The sequence below is a fragment of the Malaclemys terrapin genome, chromosome 4 (assembly GCF_027887155.1).
Source record: "Malaclemys terrapin pileata isolate rMalTer1 chromosome 4, rMalTer1.hap1, whole genome shotgun sequence".
NCBI lineage: Eukaryota > Metazoa > Chordata > Testudines > Emydidae > Malaclemys > Malaclemys terrapin.
Window position 1 is genome coordinate 89,782,348 of NC_071508.1, and position 17,987 is coordinate 89,800,334.

General features: G+C 41.4%; 1 protein-coding gene across 2 annotated transcripts in view; it reads left to right on the forward strand.

The window, feature by feature from the left end:
- The window catches only part of UBR1 (ubiquitin protein ligase E3 component n-recognin 1), a 134,964-nt gene that overhangs the window by 84,315 nt on the left and 32,662 nt on the right, over positions 1-17,987 (forward strand). For both annotated transcript variants that reach the window (XM_054025640.1, XM_054025639.1), the window contains exons 31-35: positions 1,800-1,893; positions 4,580-4,732; positions 5,155-5,252; positions 7,531-7,624; positions 9,172-9,320. In XM_054025640.1, coding sequence (XP_053881615.1) covers positions 1,800-1,893; positions 4,580-4,732; positions 5,155-5,252; positions 7,531-7,624; positions 9,172-9,320 — 588 coding nt within the window. The remainder of the gene's footprint in view (positions 1-1,799; positions 1,894-4,579; positions 4,733-5,154; positions 5,253-7,530; positions 7,625-9,171; positions 9,321-17,987) is intronic.

Genomic DNA, 17,987 nt, shown 5'->3' on the forward strand with positions numbered 1-17,987 from the left:
AGGTATGCCACCCACTCTGTCCCTGGGACCTCAACTTGGTGCTGGCAAGGTGCTCCTTGCTCTACCTGTCCTGGAAGGTGGCCTTTCTGGTCCATTAGTTCTGCCAGAAAGGTCTCAGAGATCCAAGCTCTTACTTCAGAGCCACCGTACACTGTCGTCTTCAAGAACAAGATGCACACTTAGCCTTCCTGCCAAAGGTGATCACACAATTCCATAGTAACCAGGATATCTTCCTACCAGTCTTCTACTCGAAACCACATGCTAACAAGGAGGAACAGAGACTCCAAGCATGCACTAGCATTTTACATAGAAAGGACAAAACCCTTTCTGAAATCCACTCAGCTCTTCATAGCCGTTGCAGACGGAATGAAAGACTGTCCAGTCTTGGCCCAGAAGATTTCATCATGGATCACTTCTTGTATCCACACATGCTACGACCTAGCGAAGGTTGCGGCTCCTCCCTTGACAGCCCATTTTACAAGAGCTCAAGTATCATCTGAAGCGTTTGTGGCGCAAGTTCCAATTCAGGACATCTGTAGAGTGGCAACGTGGTAGTCACTCAACCTTCTCAACCTTTTTCTTTGAGACCACCCAACATGCTATAAAATATCCACAGCCCACTTGTGCAACAATAACTGGTTTTCTGCATATAAAAGCCAGGCTGGCATTGGGGGATAGCAAGCAGGACAGTTGCCTGGGGCCCCATGCCACAGGGGGACCTGCAAAGCTACATTGCTCAGGCTTTGACTTCAACCCTGGGTAGTGGGGCTCAGGGCCGCAGGCTTCAGCCCCATGCAGTCGGGTTTCAGCTTTCTGCCTTGGCTTTTTAATGCTGGCCCTGCTTGGTGGACCTCATGAAACCTGCCTGTGGTCCCCTAGGGAGCCCCGGACCCCTAGTTGAAAACCACTGCATTACACCATCACCCGACAACCCAGAGACAATGTGGGTTTCAGCCGAGTGGTGTTGCAGTCAGCATGCCAATGAACTCCAAACCTTCCACTGGTGCAACTGCTTGGGAGTCACCTACGTTGGAATGGACATGAGCAAGCACTCGAAGAAACAAAAATAGTTACTAACCTTCCGTAACTACTGTTCATCGAAATGTGTTGCTCGTTACCTCCCCCTCCTGCCTGCCGCTCTGTTGAAGTTAGCTGGCAAGAAGGAACAGAGGGGGCAGTGGGGCCCTATATACCAGCGCTATGAAGGTGTGACTCCAGGGGGCCCCAGAGCTGACCCGACAGATACCACTGAGGGAAATATTTTCCGGTGGCAGTGATCGGGGCTAGCACACAACTACATTGGAATGGACTTGAGCAATACATCTCAAAAAACAACAGTTACGGAAGGCTAGTAACCTTTTTTTCACATCAACTTGGTGATATCTACTGTTGAAAGTGTAGGTGATCATTTGGAGAATCTTCTGTTGCTGACCTCCATCACCAAATACTGGAACAAAGACAGTACAGCTGAAATCCCAGGCAGATAAAGTGATTGAACATACTGATGCCTTTTTCCAAAAGATAATTCAACAGAGAAGGATGTTTTCAGATTTCATTTTTTTTCTTTGGTAATTTCACATTAAGATAGGGCTTGATGGAACAAGGGGTGGAACTGTGGCAGCATAGTTTTGCTTGTGCTCACCTGTCAGGGCATTATTATAAAGAAGCTCGCGAAACCAAATTTTTAACTTGAATGTGCTTACTGTGGAAAAATGAAAACTTAGCGGGGTTTTTGTCTGTATTGACCAAATGTACTCTAGTATTCTTTTAATCTTTTTGCTCCCCTTCTGTCTTTCCAGATACATTAGATCCTCTTTTCATGGATCCAGATTTGTCATGTGGAACCCATACAGGAAGCTGTGGTCATGTAATGCATGCAGCCTGCTGGCAGAAGTAAGAGGATATCTTTGCAATACTCTTTCATATTTTATCTCTGATTGGTGTCTAAAGTTTCTAAGAGTATACCAGCACAACAATACAAAATATTGACGTTCAAATAAGAAGTCAGCCAGTCCAAGTACTCAACCAGAAAAAATCAAAGAAATCTGGTACAAGAGCAGTCTCAAAAACCAACAGGAGGAGCCAAGTCCCCATTGGCCTAAAAAATAGTCTAAGTGGGGTAAAACTGGTCAAGAGCAAGAAGCCAACTCTCATGAATGGGACTTGCATCATGCCCCTAAGTAGCCAACAAGGGACTCTGATAAATCTCCAGGAGAGTTACACAGCACATAATCTTTGACCATGTATGCATGTCACTAGACCAGGCCTGACTACACTTAAGGACCAAAGCAGGCCTGCCCCAGCCAATCATAACTGTCAAGTCAGGACACTGCAATTGCCTCTAGACTGAAATACTTAAGGACTTGACTATGAAGGGCTTTTTGTCTATCAATGCTTTTATATCACAATGAGTAACATGTTGGTTAGAAAGAGACACAAATAAATATTGACAAAAAGCCTTAGATTGATTGAAGCTGTGAAAAATAAAGTTAGAAATTTCATCACAGTGAGGTATCCGAAAGATGTGAAGAGCTAGATCACCCTATTATAAGTTACTTTGTGATATCACATGATACAGACAAATCTTGGAGGCTTTTTAATTTTTATATTTGTATGTGTCAGTTGGCTATAAATAGTCTAGTTATACTTTCAGTGCTTAACTATTTTTAATGTTTTTATGGTAAATATCAGCATAAAACAAATAAGCACTCTAAAATCGTACAGAAAAATGTTCCTTGAGTATTCTACATGAATGACTTCTATTCTTGGCAGATCCTATCCACATACATCTAAATAGAACAACATTGGAACCCAATTTCCATGCCCTTATTAAGAAAAAGTTAACTTACTCTGTGGAGTCGGGTGGCACCTTAAAGACTAACAGATTTACTTGGGCATAAGCTTTCATGGGTAAAAAACCCACTTCTTCAGATGTGTCTTCAGATGCCTGGGTTTTTTACCCATGAAAGCTTATGCCCAAATAAATCTGTTAGTCTTTAAGGTGCCACCGGACTCCTTGTTGTTTTTGTGGATACAGACTAACACGGCTACCCGTCTGATACTTACTCTGTGGGTAGATAGGATTAAAAGGACAGAAGACTCTTCCCTTATACTAGATTTTGCAGAAGGTTTGAGTATAGTCGTTTGCTTATTACATAACTGATATATTAATGTATTAGTTTTACTCAAAAGGATGCCTGCCACTTACATTTTAAAGGAATATATATACAGCAGACAAAATACTGCAAAATACACTTTGTCTAACCAACTATGTTTGGAATGTATGGAATACCTATGGAATTTCCATTTTACGTTTATTGCAACTCTTCTGCCTGTTGTATAATTTGGAAAGATAAAACGTGTTTTGATTTTGTAGAGAGTAGTTTCATAAACATTTTGTATGTTGAGACCATTTTTTTCAGATCTTTGTCATCTTTCCTTTGTTAGATTTGCTTGCCTTTTCCTTCATTGTTCTTCATCATCATTTAATTAGAAGATTTTAATTTAAATTTAGACCTAAAGTTAGACAGACATCCATATGTAAGCTGCTTGTGTATCTGGTTTTCACATAGGTGCTGATTTTAGATGCTCAACTTTAGGCAAACAGATTTGAAAATTGAGTTCTTTCTGTACTAATGAAGGTATCCAGGCCATCGAGACCATGGGTGAAATCTGCGGGCTTACTGCATATATAGAGAAAATTTACAATGAAACCTGGAAAAGAGCATGCTTATTATACCATCTCCTGTTTTAATAGACTGTCTCAAAGTATTCCCATATATATATATATAGAGAGAGAGAGAGAGAGAAAAGTAATCTGCACCCACCCTTTATTGGGAAAACTATCTCAATTAAACAACTGATTTTCTTTCCTTTGACCACATACTTAATGTGGGTTTCAATGTGTTTTTTGTTTTTAAATTTACTTTTACCACAGTTCTGTGTCTATCCAAGGTGAATTTTCTGTAAGGATATCTTTGAAATATAATCTAAATTATCCACTTCCATTTTACTTCATCAAAAACAAGGATATATTTTTATATCTGGTGGTGAGACTGGATCCTTACAACAGATAAGTCACTAATGGACATTCATCCATGAAGTGCTATTAGCTGTTGTTAAAATAGCATTTATAGGATATTTATATATTTACCTTTGAATGTTATGGCTTAACTTTAAATTTCTAATCTAGGAATATGTGTCTATGTGTGAGGTGCTTTATGATGTAGCATTAGTTTAAAATGTTGGGGGGTAGCAAATTTCAGAATTGCTTGAGTGTAAATATATTAAATAAAATACACACTTATATGGAGGTTAAAAGTAGGAAAGCTCTCTGCTGTTCTTGTCTGGAAGGTGCTCTGAAATTACCTGGTTCCACATACCTGTTCAAAGATTTAGTTTTGTTTTGGTGTCCAAACGTGTGGAACATCTATGTATTAGTTGTGTAGCAGAAGAGGAGTCTGGTTGTTGGCATAGAGAAGTACACACGAGACATACCATTTTGCTCTTTAAATTCTTGTTTCTGTGTTGCACAGAGGCCAGTCTCCTTGCTAGCTGATTTTTCTTTTTAATGTTGCAGGTACTTTGAAGCCATGCAACTGAATTCTCGACAGCGTCTTCATGTTGAACAGATTTTTGACTTAGAGAATGGAGAGTACCTCTGCCCACTCTGCAAGTCTCTGTGCAACACTGTGATTCCCATTATTCCTTTGCAGACTCAAAAGATAAACAGGTGAACTCCAGGGACAGTCTATTTCATGATTCTAAGAATAAAAGTTGTCTAGTGCTTGTAGGGGAGCCAACTCTGATGGAAAGTTTTGAATAATCTTTCCAACTGCTATATGAGGCTGCTTAAATCCTTACTGATCGCCCACCTTGTTGTCTGTTCTGGCTTCCAAAATCTATTCTTGGAAAAAATGTCTAATACCATAGACCACTTAGGTTTCTTACCAATGAGAAAGTATTTCTAGTACTTAATATAAATTCTAAAGTTTAGTTAATGTTTGCTTAGGGTATCTAAATAGTTGTGTAAATGCTAACTCTGAACTTGTTCTTTGTCACAGAGATGTGCTATATGTTTTTCAAAGATTAGGCTTCAGGTCATCTGCTTACCTATGTTTTAACGTAACCACTGGTTTTTATTTCTACTCTCAGTGAGGATTCAGAGGCAGTAGCTCAAATTCTGACCCTGGCTAGGTGGTTGGAGATTGTCATGGCCAGGATATCGGGGTACAGTGCGAAAAACACTAAAGGTTTGTTATCTTCGCTTTTGAGCTTTACGCTAAGATCATTTCCAGAAAAATACCCTTTGAATTTTTCATTATTATAGTAAGAAAATATAAATATTTATTTAGAACAGAAAGTATTCTGTGTTCTAGAACAATCAGCTGGTGTTTTAGGTACAGAGATTGCTACTTGATTTTTCAGTCGTGTGGTCTCACTATAAGGAAATACATAAAAGAAATTAAAGTATTAGTATACTTTTCCTTTGTGAACTGAGGGTTCAAACACATTGTACGATCTCTTCTCGTCTCTAAAGGCCTCTGTTCCGAAAAATGGTGATCCCTGGAAAAAATTTCAAAAATGCTTAAGTGATATAGCAGCCCAAGGGCTTGTCTACAATTGAAACGTTACAGCTGCACTGCTGCAGATGCGCCGCTATAGCACTTCAGTGTAGACATTACTTACGCTGATAGGAGGGGTTCTCCCATGGGCGTAAGTTGTCCACCTCCCTGAGAGGTGGTAGGTAGCTGGATGGAATTTTTCGGTCAAACTGGCACTGTTCATTGAGGATTAGGTTAGCTTACCTACATAGTTCAGAGGTGTGGATTTTTTTGTACCCCTGAGCGACACAGTCAAGTCAATTTAAATTTTCTGGTATAGACCAGGCCTTAGTCTTACAGGGGATTTAGGCTCCTAAGTCATTCCATACTTTTGAGAAATTTACCCTTAACCTTTAAAAATAGCTCTAAATAAATGAGCAACTACATTAAATCTTTGAACAATTTTCGTAAAGCTGCTGATTACTTTTTAAGGGGAAAAATGTCATTATTCATCCCAAAAAGAAACAGAGGTCATTTTCAGTTAATTTTCTAGGCGATCCTAATCTGAGCAACACTTCTGTTGTAGTCTGACTGTGCAACTGTCATGAATAAGTTGTCAGTAATATACAACAAACTATTTTTGGATACATTCATTTCTTATGGATGTACTTTTTCAAAGTACCCTTAAGTCAGTGACCTTTTTTGACACAGCCATATGTCTGCACTAGTTAATTGAAGCGTAAGAAGAGAGCTCCAATAAGGTGCTATTAGCTGTAGTCAAGGCTGCCTCCTAGCTATCTCAAAAACATTCAAGGAGATGATCGTCTAGGTCTTTAAAAGCAGCATTCCAATGAAGGGCATCTTTGGGTTACTCCTTTGCAGTGTGAGATAAGTATTTTAAAACTGAAACTCACTATGTAAACATACTCAGGTTACATTACCCAGTGGCACAGCTATTTACTTCATTGATATTTGGAGTGGCATCTTCATGTGTACTTCCACTTTCTTATGACTGGAAGGACTGCGACTTTCTACAGTAAGGTATTCAGTGAATGTGACTGTGCTGAGAAGAACTGTAAGGTGAAACTTGACCTTGTTCTGTTTGAGTAATCACTCAGTCAAAATAAAAGGAGAGGTGCTTTCGCATAGTGCAGCATAGATCTACTTATGCATAGAGCTTCACACTTATTACTCTGTTGCTTTAAATAAGAACATTAACTCATTGGAACTAGAGATCATCACTACCCAAAGCGAAGCCAAAATGTATAATTCCTGTACAGTAACTCTGGAAACTCTGACTCTGGTATCAACAAGTCTTGGTGTCCGGGAGACACCAGGAATCTGCATTGCCCTAGAGCCTTTTGATTTATGTAAAAAGACCTGATACCCCTTAGATGGTACTCTGATCCATGTGCCCACAATGGATATCACCAGCTTTATGATGCCATATGTTTGAGAAGCAGTCATAGCCTTTTCTAAGCTGCTGACATTTCCAGGAATTTAATAACTCCTTTCCCTGACCCCCTTGGAAGACCATATAACATGCACTTGGCAGGACCAGCAGGAACATACCCCAAAGACCCTATCAGGCTTTTTTGGATTAAAATATTTTATTGGGAATTCTATGAAAATGAAGAGGGGAATTTAAAATAAAAGGCCAAAAATAAATCTATCTGTAAATATTGCAGAACGCATCAATATGCTTAGTTATAGACTATTGACACATTCCAGTGACCCATACTTAGCAGGAAAATTCTCTTTGGCTGTTTCTCTCACTGTCTCCTTACCAGCCAAGCACTGCTTTTGTGTCCCAAATTTCTGAGAATAGAAGAAAATGCTATTTAGGGAGGAGGATTAGAACACAGATTGGCTGGTGAGAAAGCAGTGGTTTGTTACAATTATTTCAAAAGCAGTTTAAAAGAAAAAGGAAGTCTATGTATATTGACGCAATTGTGTTTTAATATGATCTAATTTTTTTTCCTGGAAGGAGAGACGCAAAATGCTCCATCTTTAATCAACAAAGGAATGGGAGACTTTACTTCAGAATTCCATTCCATCCTTAGTTTTGGAGTTCAGCCTTCGTAAGTGTTGCCAATTGTTTGTATTTTGCTGGAGGAATCTGAAAGTTCTATGTTCTGTGTTTTCTAAAATGATCTAAATGTGTCTCAAGATTTTGGAACTTGCCTTCAATCTTTGAATTGGAAAAAGAGGTGTTTGTGTTCTGGGCACAGAACTGGGAGCCAAGAACTTCCTGACTTGTAGCTGGAGCTTTGCCACTGATTCCATGTTCACTTAACTACGTTGTGCCTTAGTTTTCTCAGGCATCGTGTTTCTCTGTTTTGTAAGAATTAATGTTTTTAAAGTACTTAATTGATGAAGTTGTTTGTTACAGATTTACTGTGGGGAATGGGATTGGGATGTCTAATATTGTATGGAAAAGAAAATTGTTTGCCCCTTGGGATAGAGAGATTGAATTGACAGATTCTTTGGCTTTGATCTCTCTATGGTATGTCTTGGTCTTTACCCTCCCCTCCAGATACTGCTCCAGCTAACCTGCCCACTGTACTTCTACTGCCCACAGCATGCTGAATAATGTAACAGTTCTTCACCCCTTGTGTTATATCTGCTATCCAAGCTTAGTGTGGTTATACTCTGAAAAATATAAAAAATTGCATCAATAGTTCCATACTTCTGTTATGTTGTTCCATATCAGAATTGCTTCAAGTACAAATAAAAGCTTTTTTTCCCCAACTGCTGCTGCAGCAAATGCATTCTGGTCAAAAAGCTAAATTGGGTTCTTTGTCAGGCTCAGGCATCATTTTCAGGAAGAAATATTCTATTTGGAACTTAGTTAAACATTCTGATGCTGATGTGTGAGCCAGAATAGAGTCCAGATCATTGTGCCACAGCTGTTAGTTATACTTATACTTACACTTTGAACACACGCAGAGCAGATCTGTTCATTACGATTGTGCTGGTTTTGCATAGTCACTTTTCTGATCAGAGTTGTCCCTTTTAAGGACTAAGCAAGTACTAACTTTAAGGAGCTCCTTTCTTTTAGCAAAATTTCAGAATTATTAAATTTAATTTTAGATTTGAAATTCTGTCCCCCATTGCTAGTCCTTTATGAGAGATGAATGAGAGGAGATATGTTTTCAATGTGACAATTAAGTTTCTCTTTCCCCACAGTGCAAGTTCATTTCCCCAATTTATCACTTTTTGTAATAAATAGTTGTTGGTGCTCTTTTCCTGAATATGGGGTATAGTATGCCATGCATACTGAGGCCTATATTTTCCCAAATTTGCTTTCAGCTTATTAGGTCTCACCCTTCTTGGTTCTCAAACATTTGCTTGTAGAGGTCACTAAATTAATGCATGTGTATACCAAGGAGAAAACTAAAGTGCAGGAATCTGTACTGGTTCTCCATGATGCATTAGGACTTGTTTTATGGATACAGACTCTTCCTTGTTTCTCTTACTGCAGATAAACGGTCTTGGTGTTCAGTAGTTCTTTCACAGGGAACCATTTATCTTCTTATTAATGACCTTGTTAGCTAGCCATTGACCTTTAAGTTGCAAACACTGTTACTAGTTCATCAACTGAAGTTGTCCTTGCTTTCCTTCACAGAACCAAATACTCAAACAGTATTAAGGAGATGCTGGTTCTCTTTGCCACCACTGTTTACAGAGTTGGATTAAAAGTTGCTCCCAATGAGGCTGATCCTCGCATTCCTATGATGACGTGGAGCACATGTGCTTTTACTATCCAATGTATAGGTAAAGTTTTAGTTTGAATAAGGGTTTATTCAAATGTGAGAGCTGGAGTGCCAGTCATGATAAATGTCTAAGGTGATCTGCCAGAGTACAATCTCACCTGCAACTCTGTGTATGTACACAGGTGGCTAGCCTGTGCCATCCCCCATGCTGCTACAGCTACACTGCTATTTTTCACAACGAGCTCAATCAAAGCTAGCTCAGATATTGCATGCACATGCTACAGTTGTGCCTTGTGACTGCTGTGTAGACATACACTGTGACAGCTGTCCAACAGGGTTCATTAAGCTGTATAGTCTCTTGTCCTCTTTAGCAAAATATGTTAGAATTAAAAATGAGGTTGAGTGCTCTTCACCTCGATTTTGCCTAAACGAAGAATTTCATGATGGTTGCCTTTATAATTAAAGAAATTGTGGAGATGACAGAGATGCCTAATTGAATTGAAACAATGGGAAAATCCTGAGGACGCTTCATTGGACCAATTTTTGAGTTAGGTTGCAAAAAATGCCCCTTAATCATCCCTGAATGAATTGTATGGTATTTTTCATTACTTCCTCAGTATTAGTCCCAGTGGAACTTTCTTAGGGTACGTTTACACTACCTGCCGGATTGGCGGGTAGCAATCGATCTATCGGGGATCGATTTATCGCGTGTAGTGTAGATGCGATAAATTGATCCCCGATCGCTCTCCTGTCGACTGCTCGGCAAGAGGCGGAAGCAAAGTCAAAGGGGGGAGCCGCAGCCGTCGAGCCCGCGCCGCGACGACGCGAAGTAAGTGATTCTAAGTCGATCTAAGATACGTCGACTTCAGCTACACTATTCTCGTAGCTGAAGTTGCATATCTTAGATCGATTCCCCCCCCCAGTGTAGACCAGGCCTCAGAATTGGTAGAAGCAGTGTGGACTTGCCTTGACTTTCCTTGAAACTGCTCTCTGGGAAAGATGCTAAGAGGGTGCCTTGTAGCAATTTAAAAAATGATTTCTAGTTTCTCCCCGGAGGAAGGTCTGTTTTTACAAAGATGAAATAATCTGTACCTGTAAAAAGCATTGCTTGGCTAATTTATTTGTTGTTCAGCTTTCAGCCTCACTTCATCTGTTAGCACTGTTTGCATAGCTGTAATCACTCGTAAACATATTTAGTTGGATGTGCCATTTTGCCTCAACATAGCTGGTAAGATGCAAATAGTGGACTTGATCCACCTGGAGCAACAGCATTTCAAATGTGGAGCACTGGGAGCCCCGCAACTGGGTTAGAATTAACGTGCCGCCTTAACTACTGTGCATGTTGCATTCAGCTGATCTCCAAAATAGGATAGTGGGCTGACACACTCCATATAGGAGGAAGCATGTTACTTGTCAATAGAGAAATAAAGTGAAGTGATAGTTATTCACAGGTGTTAGCGGTAGAACAGGCTATGGGGTAAAGTAAGAAAATCAGATGTATGATCAGGCAAAGCAGATATAAATTTGTACAACCTTTCTGAAAGCTCTCTCCTCCTTCTCATAAATCTTTGAAGATCAAGTATCAGAGGAGTAGCCGCGTTAGTCTGGATCTGTAAAAAGCGACAGTGTCTCCTGTGGCACTCTTTCTCATGCTGAAGATCAGTATGTGTGGGAACATCCAGCAGTAAAACACAGGGAAACTACTGCAGGCCTCCATGCAGTTGTAAAATAAAATTGTCTACTTGGTTTCTTGGGACACATGCTATTTTTTAACCTAGTCATAACATGCATTTTCAATGAGTGGTTGCACACATGTATTCCACGCAGGTATGTGCATGCTGGAGCCAGAGAATTTTCTGCAGATATGTGTCAGCCACACATGTGCCCTGCACATACTTGTGGCCCCTCCAAAGGCTATATAAGAGTGGCACCACCCTGAATCCCCTCAGTTCCTTCTCATCACCTGTAACCAGAGCTAGAGCTCCCCATATGGTTTTTAATTCTGCATAGTCAGCAAGATTAGCTCACTACTTTACCTGTAAATAGTTAGTCAGCAGTTAGTACCCAGTAGTTAGATTTCATCTTTATTTTATTTAAAGTTATTTTAATAGTTATCTTTTGGTGCAAGGCACTGGTGGCATGTAGTGCTTGCTGGGTCTTTAAGCATTGCCCATCATGTGAAATGTCTATCTTGAATAGTGACTCCCAAGACACACACACACACTGCCTTTTGTGCCTCAGCATTGGACACATGAAGGAGAGGTGCATCTGCTATTCTTTGAAGAAAAGAATGCAGATTTCCAGAGATTTGTGCCTCAAATCCCATCTTATGAAGCAGGTGATGAGACCTGCTTTGGTCCCAGGGCCCTCGAGTGAATGTCCTACTGCACACATACAGTCCGTTACCATGGCTGCAGTGGCCTCGGACAGACCCCTGGACTCGGACTCTTCTCTCCAGGGAAAGAGGAGTCAGTCTTCTCCATGACCTCCCCAAAAGAGGACCCATAAGACAGACTGGAGCCACTCAAAGGTTTGTTTGTTTGTTTGTTTGTTTGTTTGTTTAAAAGGCTCCTCCTCTTCAGAAAAGGACTTGGAACATCATTGAGGGTCTTCGGGTACTCAGGCTGGCTTATCAGCCTATATCTCTTCAGTACTATGGCAGGAAGCTATTGATAGCATCCTGATGACTCTGTTACCATGTGCTGGTAGATAACCACTGAGTCCAGTACCAATGGGGACACAGTTTCAGCTCCGATATTATTGGTACCAGTGTCCCCACAAGTTTATGAAGCAGTAAAAGACTTGCTCTGCCTCTCCATCCTGGACTCTCCTGTGGTGCAGGAGTCCACTGCACTGGCAGCGCCTTCTGCTGTCCCAGGCCCATCTGGCTCCTCTGCTCCAGTGCAAGCAGAGCCAGTGTTAGTATTAGCTAAGAAATATGGCAAAGACTTTTCCCTGGTACCATCTTTGGCATTGGCACCAGTACAGTCTTTGACCTCGGTATCAGTTATGCTACCTGGCTTGGCGTCTGTGGCTTGATGCTGGAATGTTCAGCTGAGTTGATACCGATCATAGCCTGTGCTTCGGCTCTGATTATAACATCTTTCCCAGCACCAATTTATGGTGCCTCAACACCTCAGGATGCTTTTGCAGTACCATCTACCTTCCCTGCCTCCGTACTGAGGTTGCCTCTTCACAATGGGCTATAGATAGTCACCTCATCAGGCTTTGCACCTCCCGATGCCCACTGGATACTCTGGCTCCTTGAAGTCTGTTTCAGAGTTCTCCAGTATTTTGCCAACCCCTCTGAGGTGCACTTGGTCACCTCCTGAAGGAGAGCATCGGTACCCAACACCGGGAGTGGGGCCGATCGTTGTGGCCTGGTACCTACTGGACATCTATGACATGTGCTCTCCCTCAGTGGCCTTTTTGGAATTGCTGGGGTGTTTTGCAATCCCACAGATCTCAATCACCTGCCCAATTGAGAGGAAGGTTCCCAGAGAGTTTGATAGAGCAGGTTCCAGAACCACCTAAGTTAGAAGCATGCAGAGACACCGTTCCCTCTGAGCAGCCAATGCTGCAGGAGGAACCACTGGAGGAGCAGCCAGTTCTTCTACAAGAGGATCCATCCTATCTTTCTCATCACCTGATGACTCAGTGATCCCGGACTCCAGTTCCTAGGAATTTTTAAGCCTTATCAAGAACTGCTGAGAAAAATGGCAGTGACTTTAGGCACTCAAGGTGAGTTTGTGCAAGAGAACACTTCTGGGAGGATAGTCCTCCCAAATTATGAAGCTCTTCTAAACCTTATGGCACACACCAGCCTCCTTAGCTATATACACTAGGATATGGTATCATTTATCCATGCAAGGCTTTGAGTATTTTTATTCCCATCCAGCCCTAAACTCCCCGATAGTTACATCTGCCAATTGGAGATCATGTCAAGGGAGATGTAAATTAATTCCCCCCAAAAAAGAGACCAAGAGAATAGATTTGTTTGGGAGAAACATTTATTCCACCTCCTCTCGCCAGATGCAGATAGCAAAATATAACTTTCTAAACTGGGACATAATGTCCAAGTTTACTGACAGACTACCAGAAGATGCAAAAGAGGAATATAAGGCTTTTCAGGCAAAAGGTTGTATAGTGACCTAGACATTGATCCAGTCTGCACTTGATGCAGCAGACCCTTCTAGAGCAGTGGTTTTCAACCTTTTTTCATTTGCAGACCCCTAAAAAATTTCAAATGAAGATGCAGACCCCTTTGGAAATCTTAGACACAGTCTGCGGATCGCCCGGGGTCAGTGGATCGCAGGTTGAAAACCACTGTTTTAGAGTGATAGCCTCTTCAGTAATACAGAGGACAGTCTCATGGGTACAAAACTTGGGCATAGCCTTGGACAGTGTCTCATTTCTGTTGTTGGATTTAGTGTGCACCTCCTGAGTGGTTTTGGGGACCTGTGTTATACGTGAGGTCAGACTAGATGATCTGGTGGTCTTTTCTGGCCATTAACTCTGACTGACCTCCAGCAAACCATAGAGCAGTGATTCTCAACCAGGGGTACATGGACCCCTCGGGGTATGCAGAGGTCTTCCAGGGGGTACATCAACTCATCTAGCTAGTTGCCTAGTTTTACAACAGGCTACATAAAAAGCACTAGCAAAGTCAGTACAAACTAAAATTTCATACAGACAATGACTAGTGTATACTGCTCTATATACTATATACTGAAATGTAAGTACAATATTTATACTAAAATTCATATATTTTATAATTATATGGCAAAAATGAGAAAGTAAGCAATTTTTTCAGTAATAGTATGCTGTGACACTTCTGTGTTTTTTATCTCTGATTTTGTAAGCAAGTAGTTTTTAAGGGCGGTGAAACTTGTGGGTACGCAAGACAAATCAGACTTTTGAAAAGGGTAAAGTAGTCTGGAAAGTTTGAGAACCACTGCCATAGAGGACCTCCCATTTGATGATAGGTTCTTGTTTTCAGATAAAACTGATGAAACTTGACAGTCATTTAGTCTCTTGTGCTACCCTTCGTTTGTGGGGGTTCTATACCCCAGCCTCCAAGAGGCATCAGTACAGACTCCTGCAACAATATCAACATCACTACTATAGGTAGCATTTATACCCACCAATGCAGCATGATTTTTCTAGAAGGAGGCACAAATCAGAGAGAAAGAGGCACTCCAACTCCAGCTTGTCCTCAGTCAGCTGTGGGAAACAGCCCATTTGACTGCTTCTTTGAGGACAGCAATACAGGTGTCAGTGATCTTCCTATTATCTCCTCCCTCCTCCCATATTGGGACAGATTGTCCCATTTCCTCAGTGCTTGGGAAACCATAACAATTGACAAATATGTCCTAAGCATTGGGAGACTAAGGGCTAGTCTACACTGGCAACGCTAAAGTGCTGCTGTGCCAGTGCTTTAACATGCTTTGTGTGGTCGCAGAGCTGGGAGAGAGCTCTCCCAGCGCTCTTAAAAAAAACACCTGCATAAGGGGCGAAGCTACCAGAAGAGTTGGATACAATATTTAAGGGCTTTTCTACACTGGCACTTTACAGTTCTGCAACTTGCGCTCAGGGGGGTGTTTTTTCACACCTCTGAGTGAGAAAGTTGCAGTGCTGTAAATTGCCAGTGTGGACAAGCCCTTAAATATTGTATCCAGTTCTTCTCCACACCCCTTTCCCACCCTCCTACCCCATCCCTTTTCAGTGACCCTTCTCACAAGTTAGTGTTCTTGCAAGCAGAACACGCCTGCTCACTCTAAGGGCCATAGAAGAAGTTCCCCTTCAGCACTAGGGAAAAGAGTGTTAGTCTCAATACTTGCTGATCCCCCAAGTCTGAGACCCGTACTGGACTGTTGAAATCTCAACAAGCACATCATGTATGTAAGATTTCATATGGTTTCCTTAGCATAAGTCATACCTTCCTTAGATTGCAATGATTGGTTTTCTGCACTTGATCTCCAGGGAACTTACTTTCATGTGGCAGTACTGCCAAGTCACCGAAAGTTTGAGGTTCGTAGTAGAGGCCCATGCTATTAATAAACCGTACTTCCCTTTGGCCTGTTGTCAGCCCTGACTGTGTTCACCAAGTGCAGGGTGATGATGATGGCCTATTTGAGGAGAATGGGAATTCATATCTTCCCTTATGTAACGATCAACTGAATAGATATTCCCTTGGACAAGTGGTGGATGGATCAGAACAACTTATGCCGGGGTGTACCTTTTTCTTCGCGCTTCCATCCAGGACAGTTATTATCACCAACACCTCTCTTGATATGTTGGGATGCTTACCTAGAAGGGTTGTGAACACAAGCATTATGAACAGAACACAAAGTGACTCTTCATATCACTGCACCTGAGCTTCGGGCAGTTCACAAAACTTTGCTGTGTTTTTCTCTCTCACATCAAGGGCTTGTTGGTCCAGATACTGACCAACTATATAACTACAATGTACTACCTAAACGGATAGGGAGGGGCGTAATCCAATCATCTTTGTCAAGAAGCTATGAATCTGCGGGACTTTTGCATCCAGGAATGCATTACTCCCATTGCCACTTGCATAACTGCTTCCTAGAATCAGTTGGCCAATCACCTCAACAGGAGATTCTCCCAGAATCACGAGTGGTCCCTCAAGAGCAGTGTATTCAGGACCATCTTCCAAGTTGGACGTATTCCAGCAGGCATCTTATTTGCAATAAAAGACAACAAGAAATGCCATCAATTCTGCTCCAAAGTGGGTCACAATCCATGCTTACTGACTGGTACCTTTCTTCTGAGATGGGGATAGAGTCTCACGTATGCATTTCCCCTTATTCCACAAGTTATCCTCAAATTGAAGCAAGATCAATTCTCACTGCACCAGCTTGTTCAAGACAGTGCTGGTTCTTGGATCTTCAGAGTCTCTCAATTCAGCTTTCATGGCCTCTGCCTCCTCTTCCAGGCTTGCTCTCTAAGCAACAATGATGGATATTGCACCCAGATCCCAAAAGGCTGCACCTCACAGTTTGACTGTTGAGTGGTTAGATCAAGTGGAGGAGGACTGCCATTTGACTAAGTGGAAGTGTTTTTCAATGTGGTCCACTCCTCAGTGAATACAGCCAGTAGAAGCTAAGATTCAGTACATTTTAGAGTACCTGTAACATCTCTCATCCTTGGGTCTTTCTCTAAGCTCCCTCAGAATTCACTTAGCAGCGATCTCAACAATCTATCCTCCCGTTCAGGGGCAACTGTTTTTTTCCAACCCCATGGTCTCTAGATTTTTGAAATGGTTGTTCAGCTTTTTCCTCCCATTAAAGATACAGTATCACTTTGGACCTTAACATCGTGTTAGTTGCTTTGATGGGTCCCCCATTTGTGCCTTTGCCCACCTGTTCATGGCACCACCTCTGTCACCTCTTTCTCATTGCCTTTATGTCAGACAGAAGAGCGGGTGAGCTTCAGGCTCTGATGGCAGGACCTCTATATAAACTGTTTTTTAAAAATGAAGTAGCTTTAAGGCTACATCCTAAATTTCTGACTGTTGCAGTATTGGCTTCTTATTTGACCCAGACAAACTATTCAGGTTTTTTGGGGAGGTTTTTTGTTTTTGTTTTTTTAGTTTTCCTGAAGCTGCTTTCAAATAGGGATGAAGATTATCTGCATACTTTAGACATAAGGTGAGCATTGGCCTTTTACCTGAACAGGATCAAGTCTTTCAGGCTGTCTCCTCGGCTCATTGTTTCGTATGCTGAAAGAAAGCGAGAGCAAGCAGTTTCACCACAGACAATTTCCAGAAGGATTACTTTCTGTATTATGACGGTGTATGGGGAGGCAAACACCCCTTCTCCACAGACTATAGGCCAGTTCAACAAGAGTTCAAACTACTTTGGTAGCTTTTCTAAGCTAAGTCCCCATACTGGATATTCATAGGGCTGCTACTTGGTCCTTCATGCATAACTTCACTCATTATATAATCATGACTACTTCAAGATCTGATGCAAACTTTAGGAAAGCAATATTGCAGTCACTATTTAAATATACCCCAAGCCCCATCTCCTAATGGTATTGCTTGTGAGTCACCTGAGTGGAACACGTGTGCAACCACTTGAAAAAGAAAAAATTAATACCTGGACAGTAAATGTTCTTCCAGATGTGGTTGCATATGTGTATTCCATGACCCATCCTCTGTTCCTTCTGCATTAGGAGGCCTGGGGCCAACATAGTCCAGTGCAAAAGGAACGAGGTGGGAGGTTGGAGTGGTACAGCCCTTCTGTGGTCTCAAGAGGAGCCCGAAGGATGCACAGGGCACATGCACCACCCCAACACATACTGTTGCACAAAACTCTCTGGCTCTGGCATGCTGGGCTACATGTGCAGCTGAGTGGAATACTTGTGTGCAACCATACCTCAAAGAACAACAGTTAAATAACCATTTTTGTTTTCTTCTTCCCTTCCTCCCCTTTTCACATTTTGGATGTAAAGATAACCTAAATAAACCATAGATTACAAGATCTAAATTAATGCTTTTGGTCTTAAAAAAAGATCAAAATTTTGTTCACACTTAAAATGTTTTAAAGTGTGGATCATCTCTGAAAAATGACTATGTAAAATATGCCACCTCTTCACTCAACAGGTTTGCTCCCTGTATGTATTCAGAGGCATTAGTGACAAAAATATGTTGGATTTTTAGTGGTTTTGGTTTGGTTGGGTTATTTTACTCCTATTACCCCTG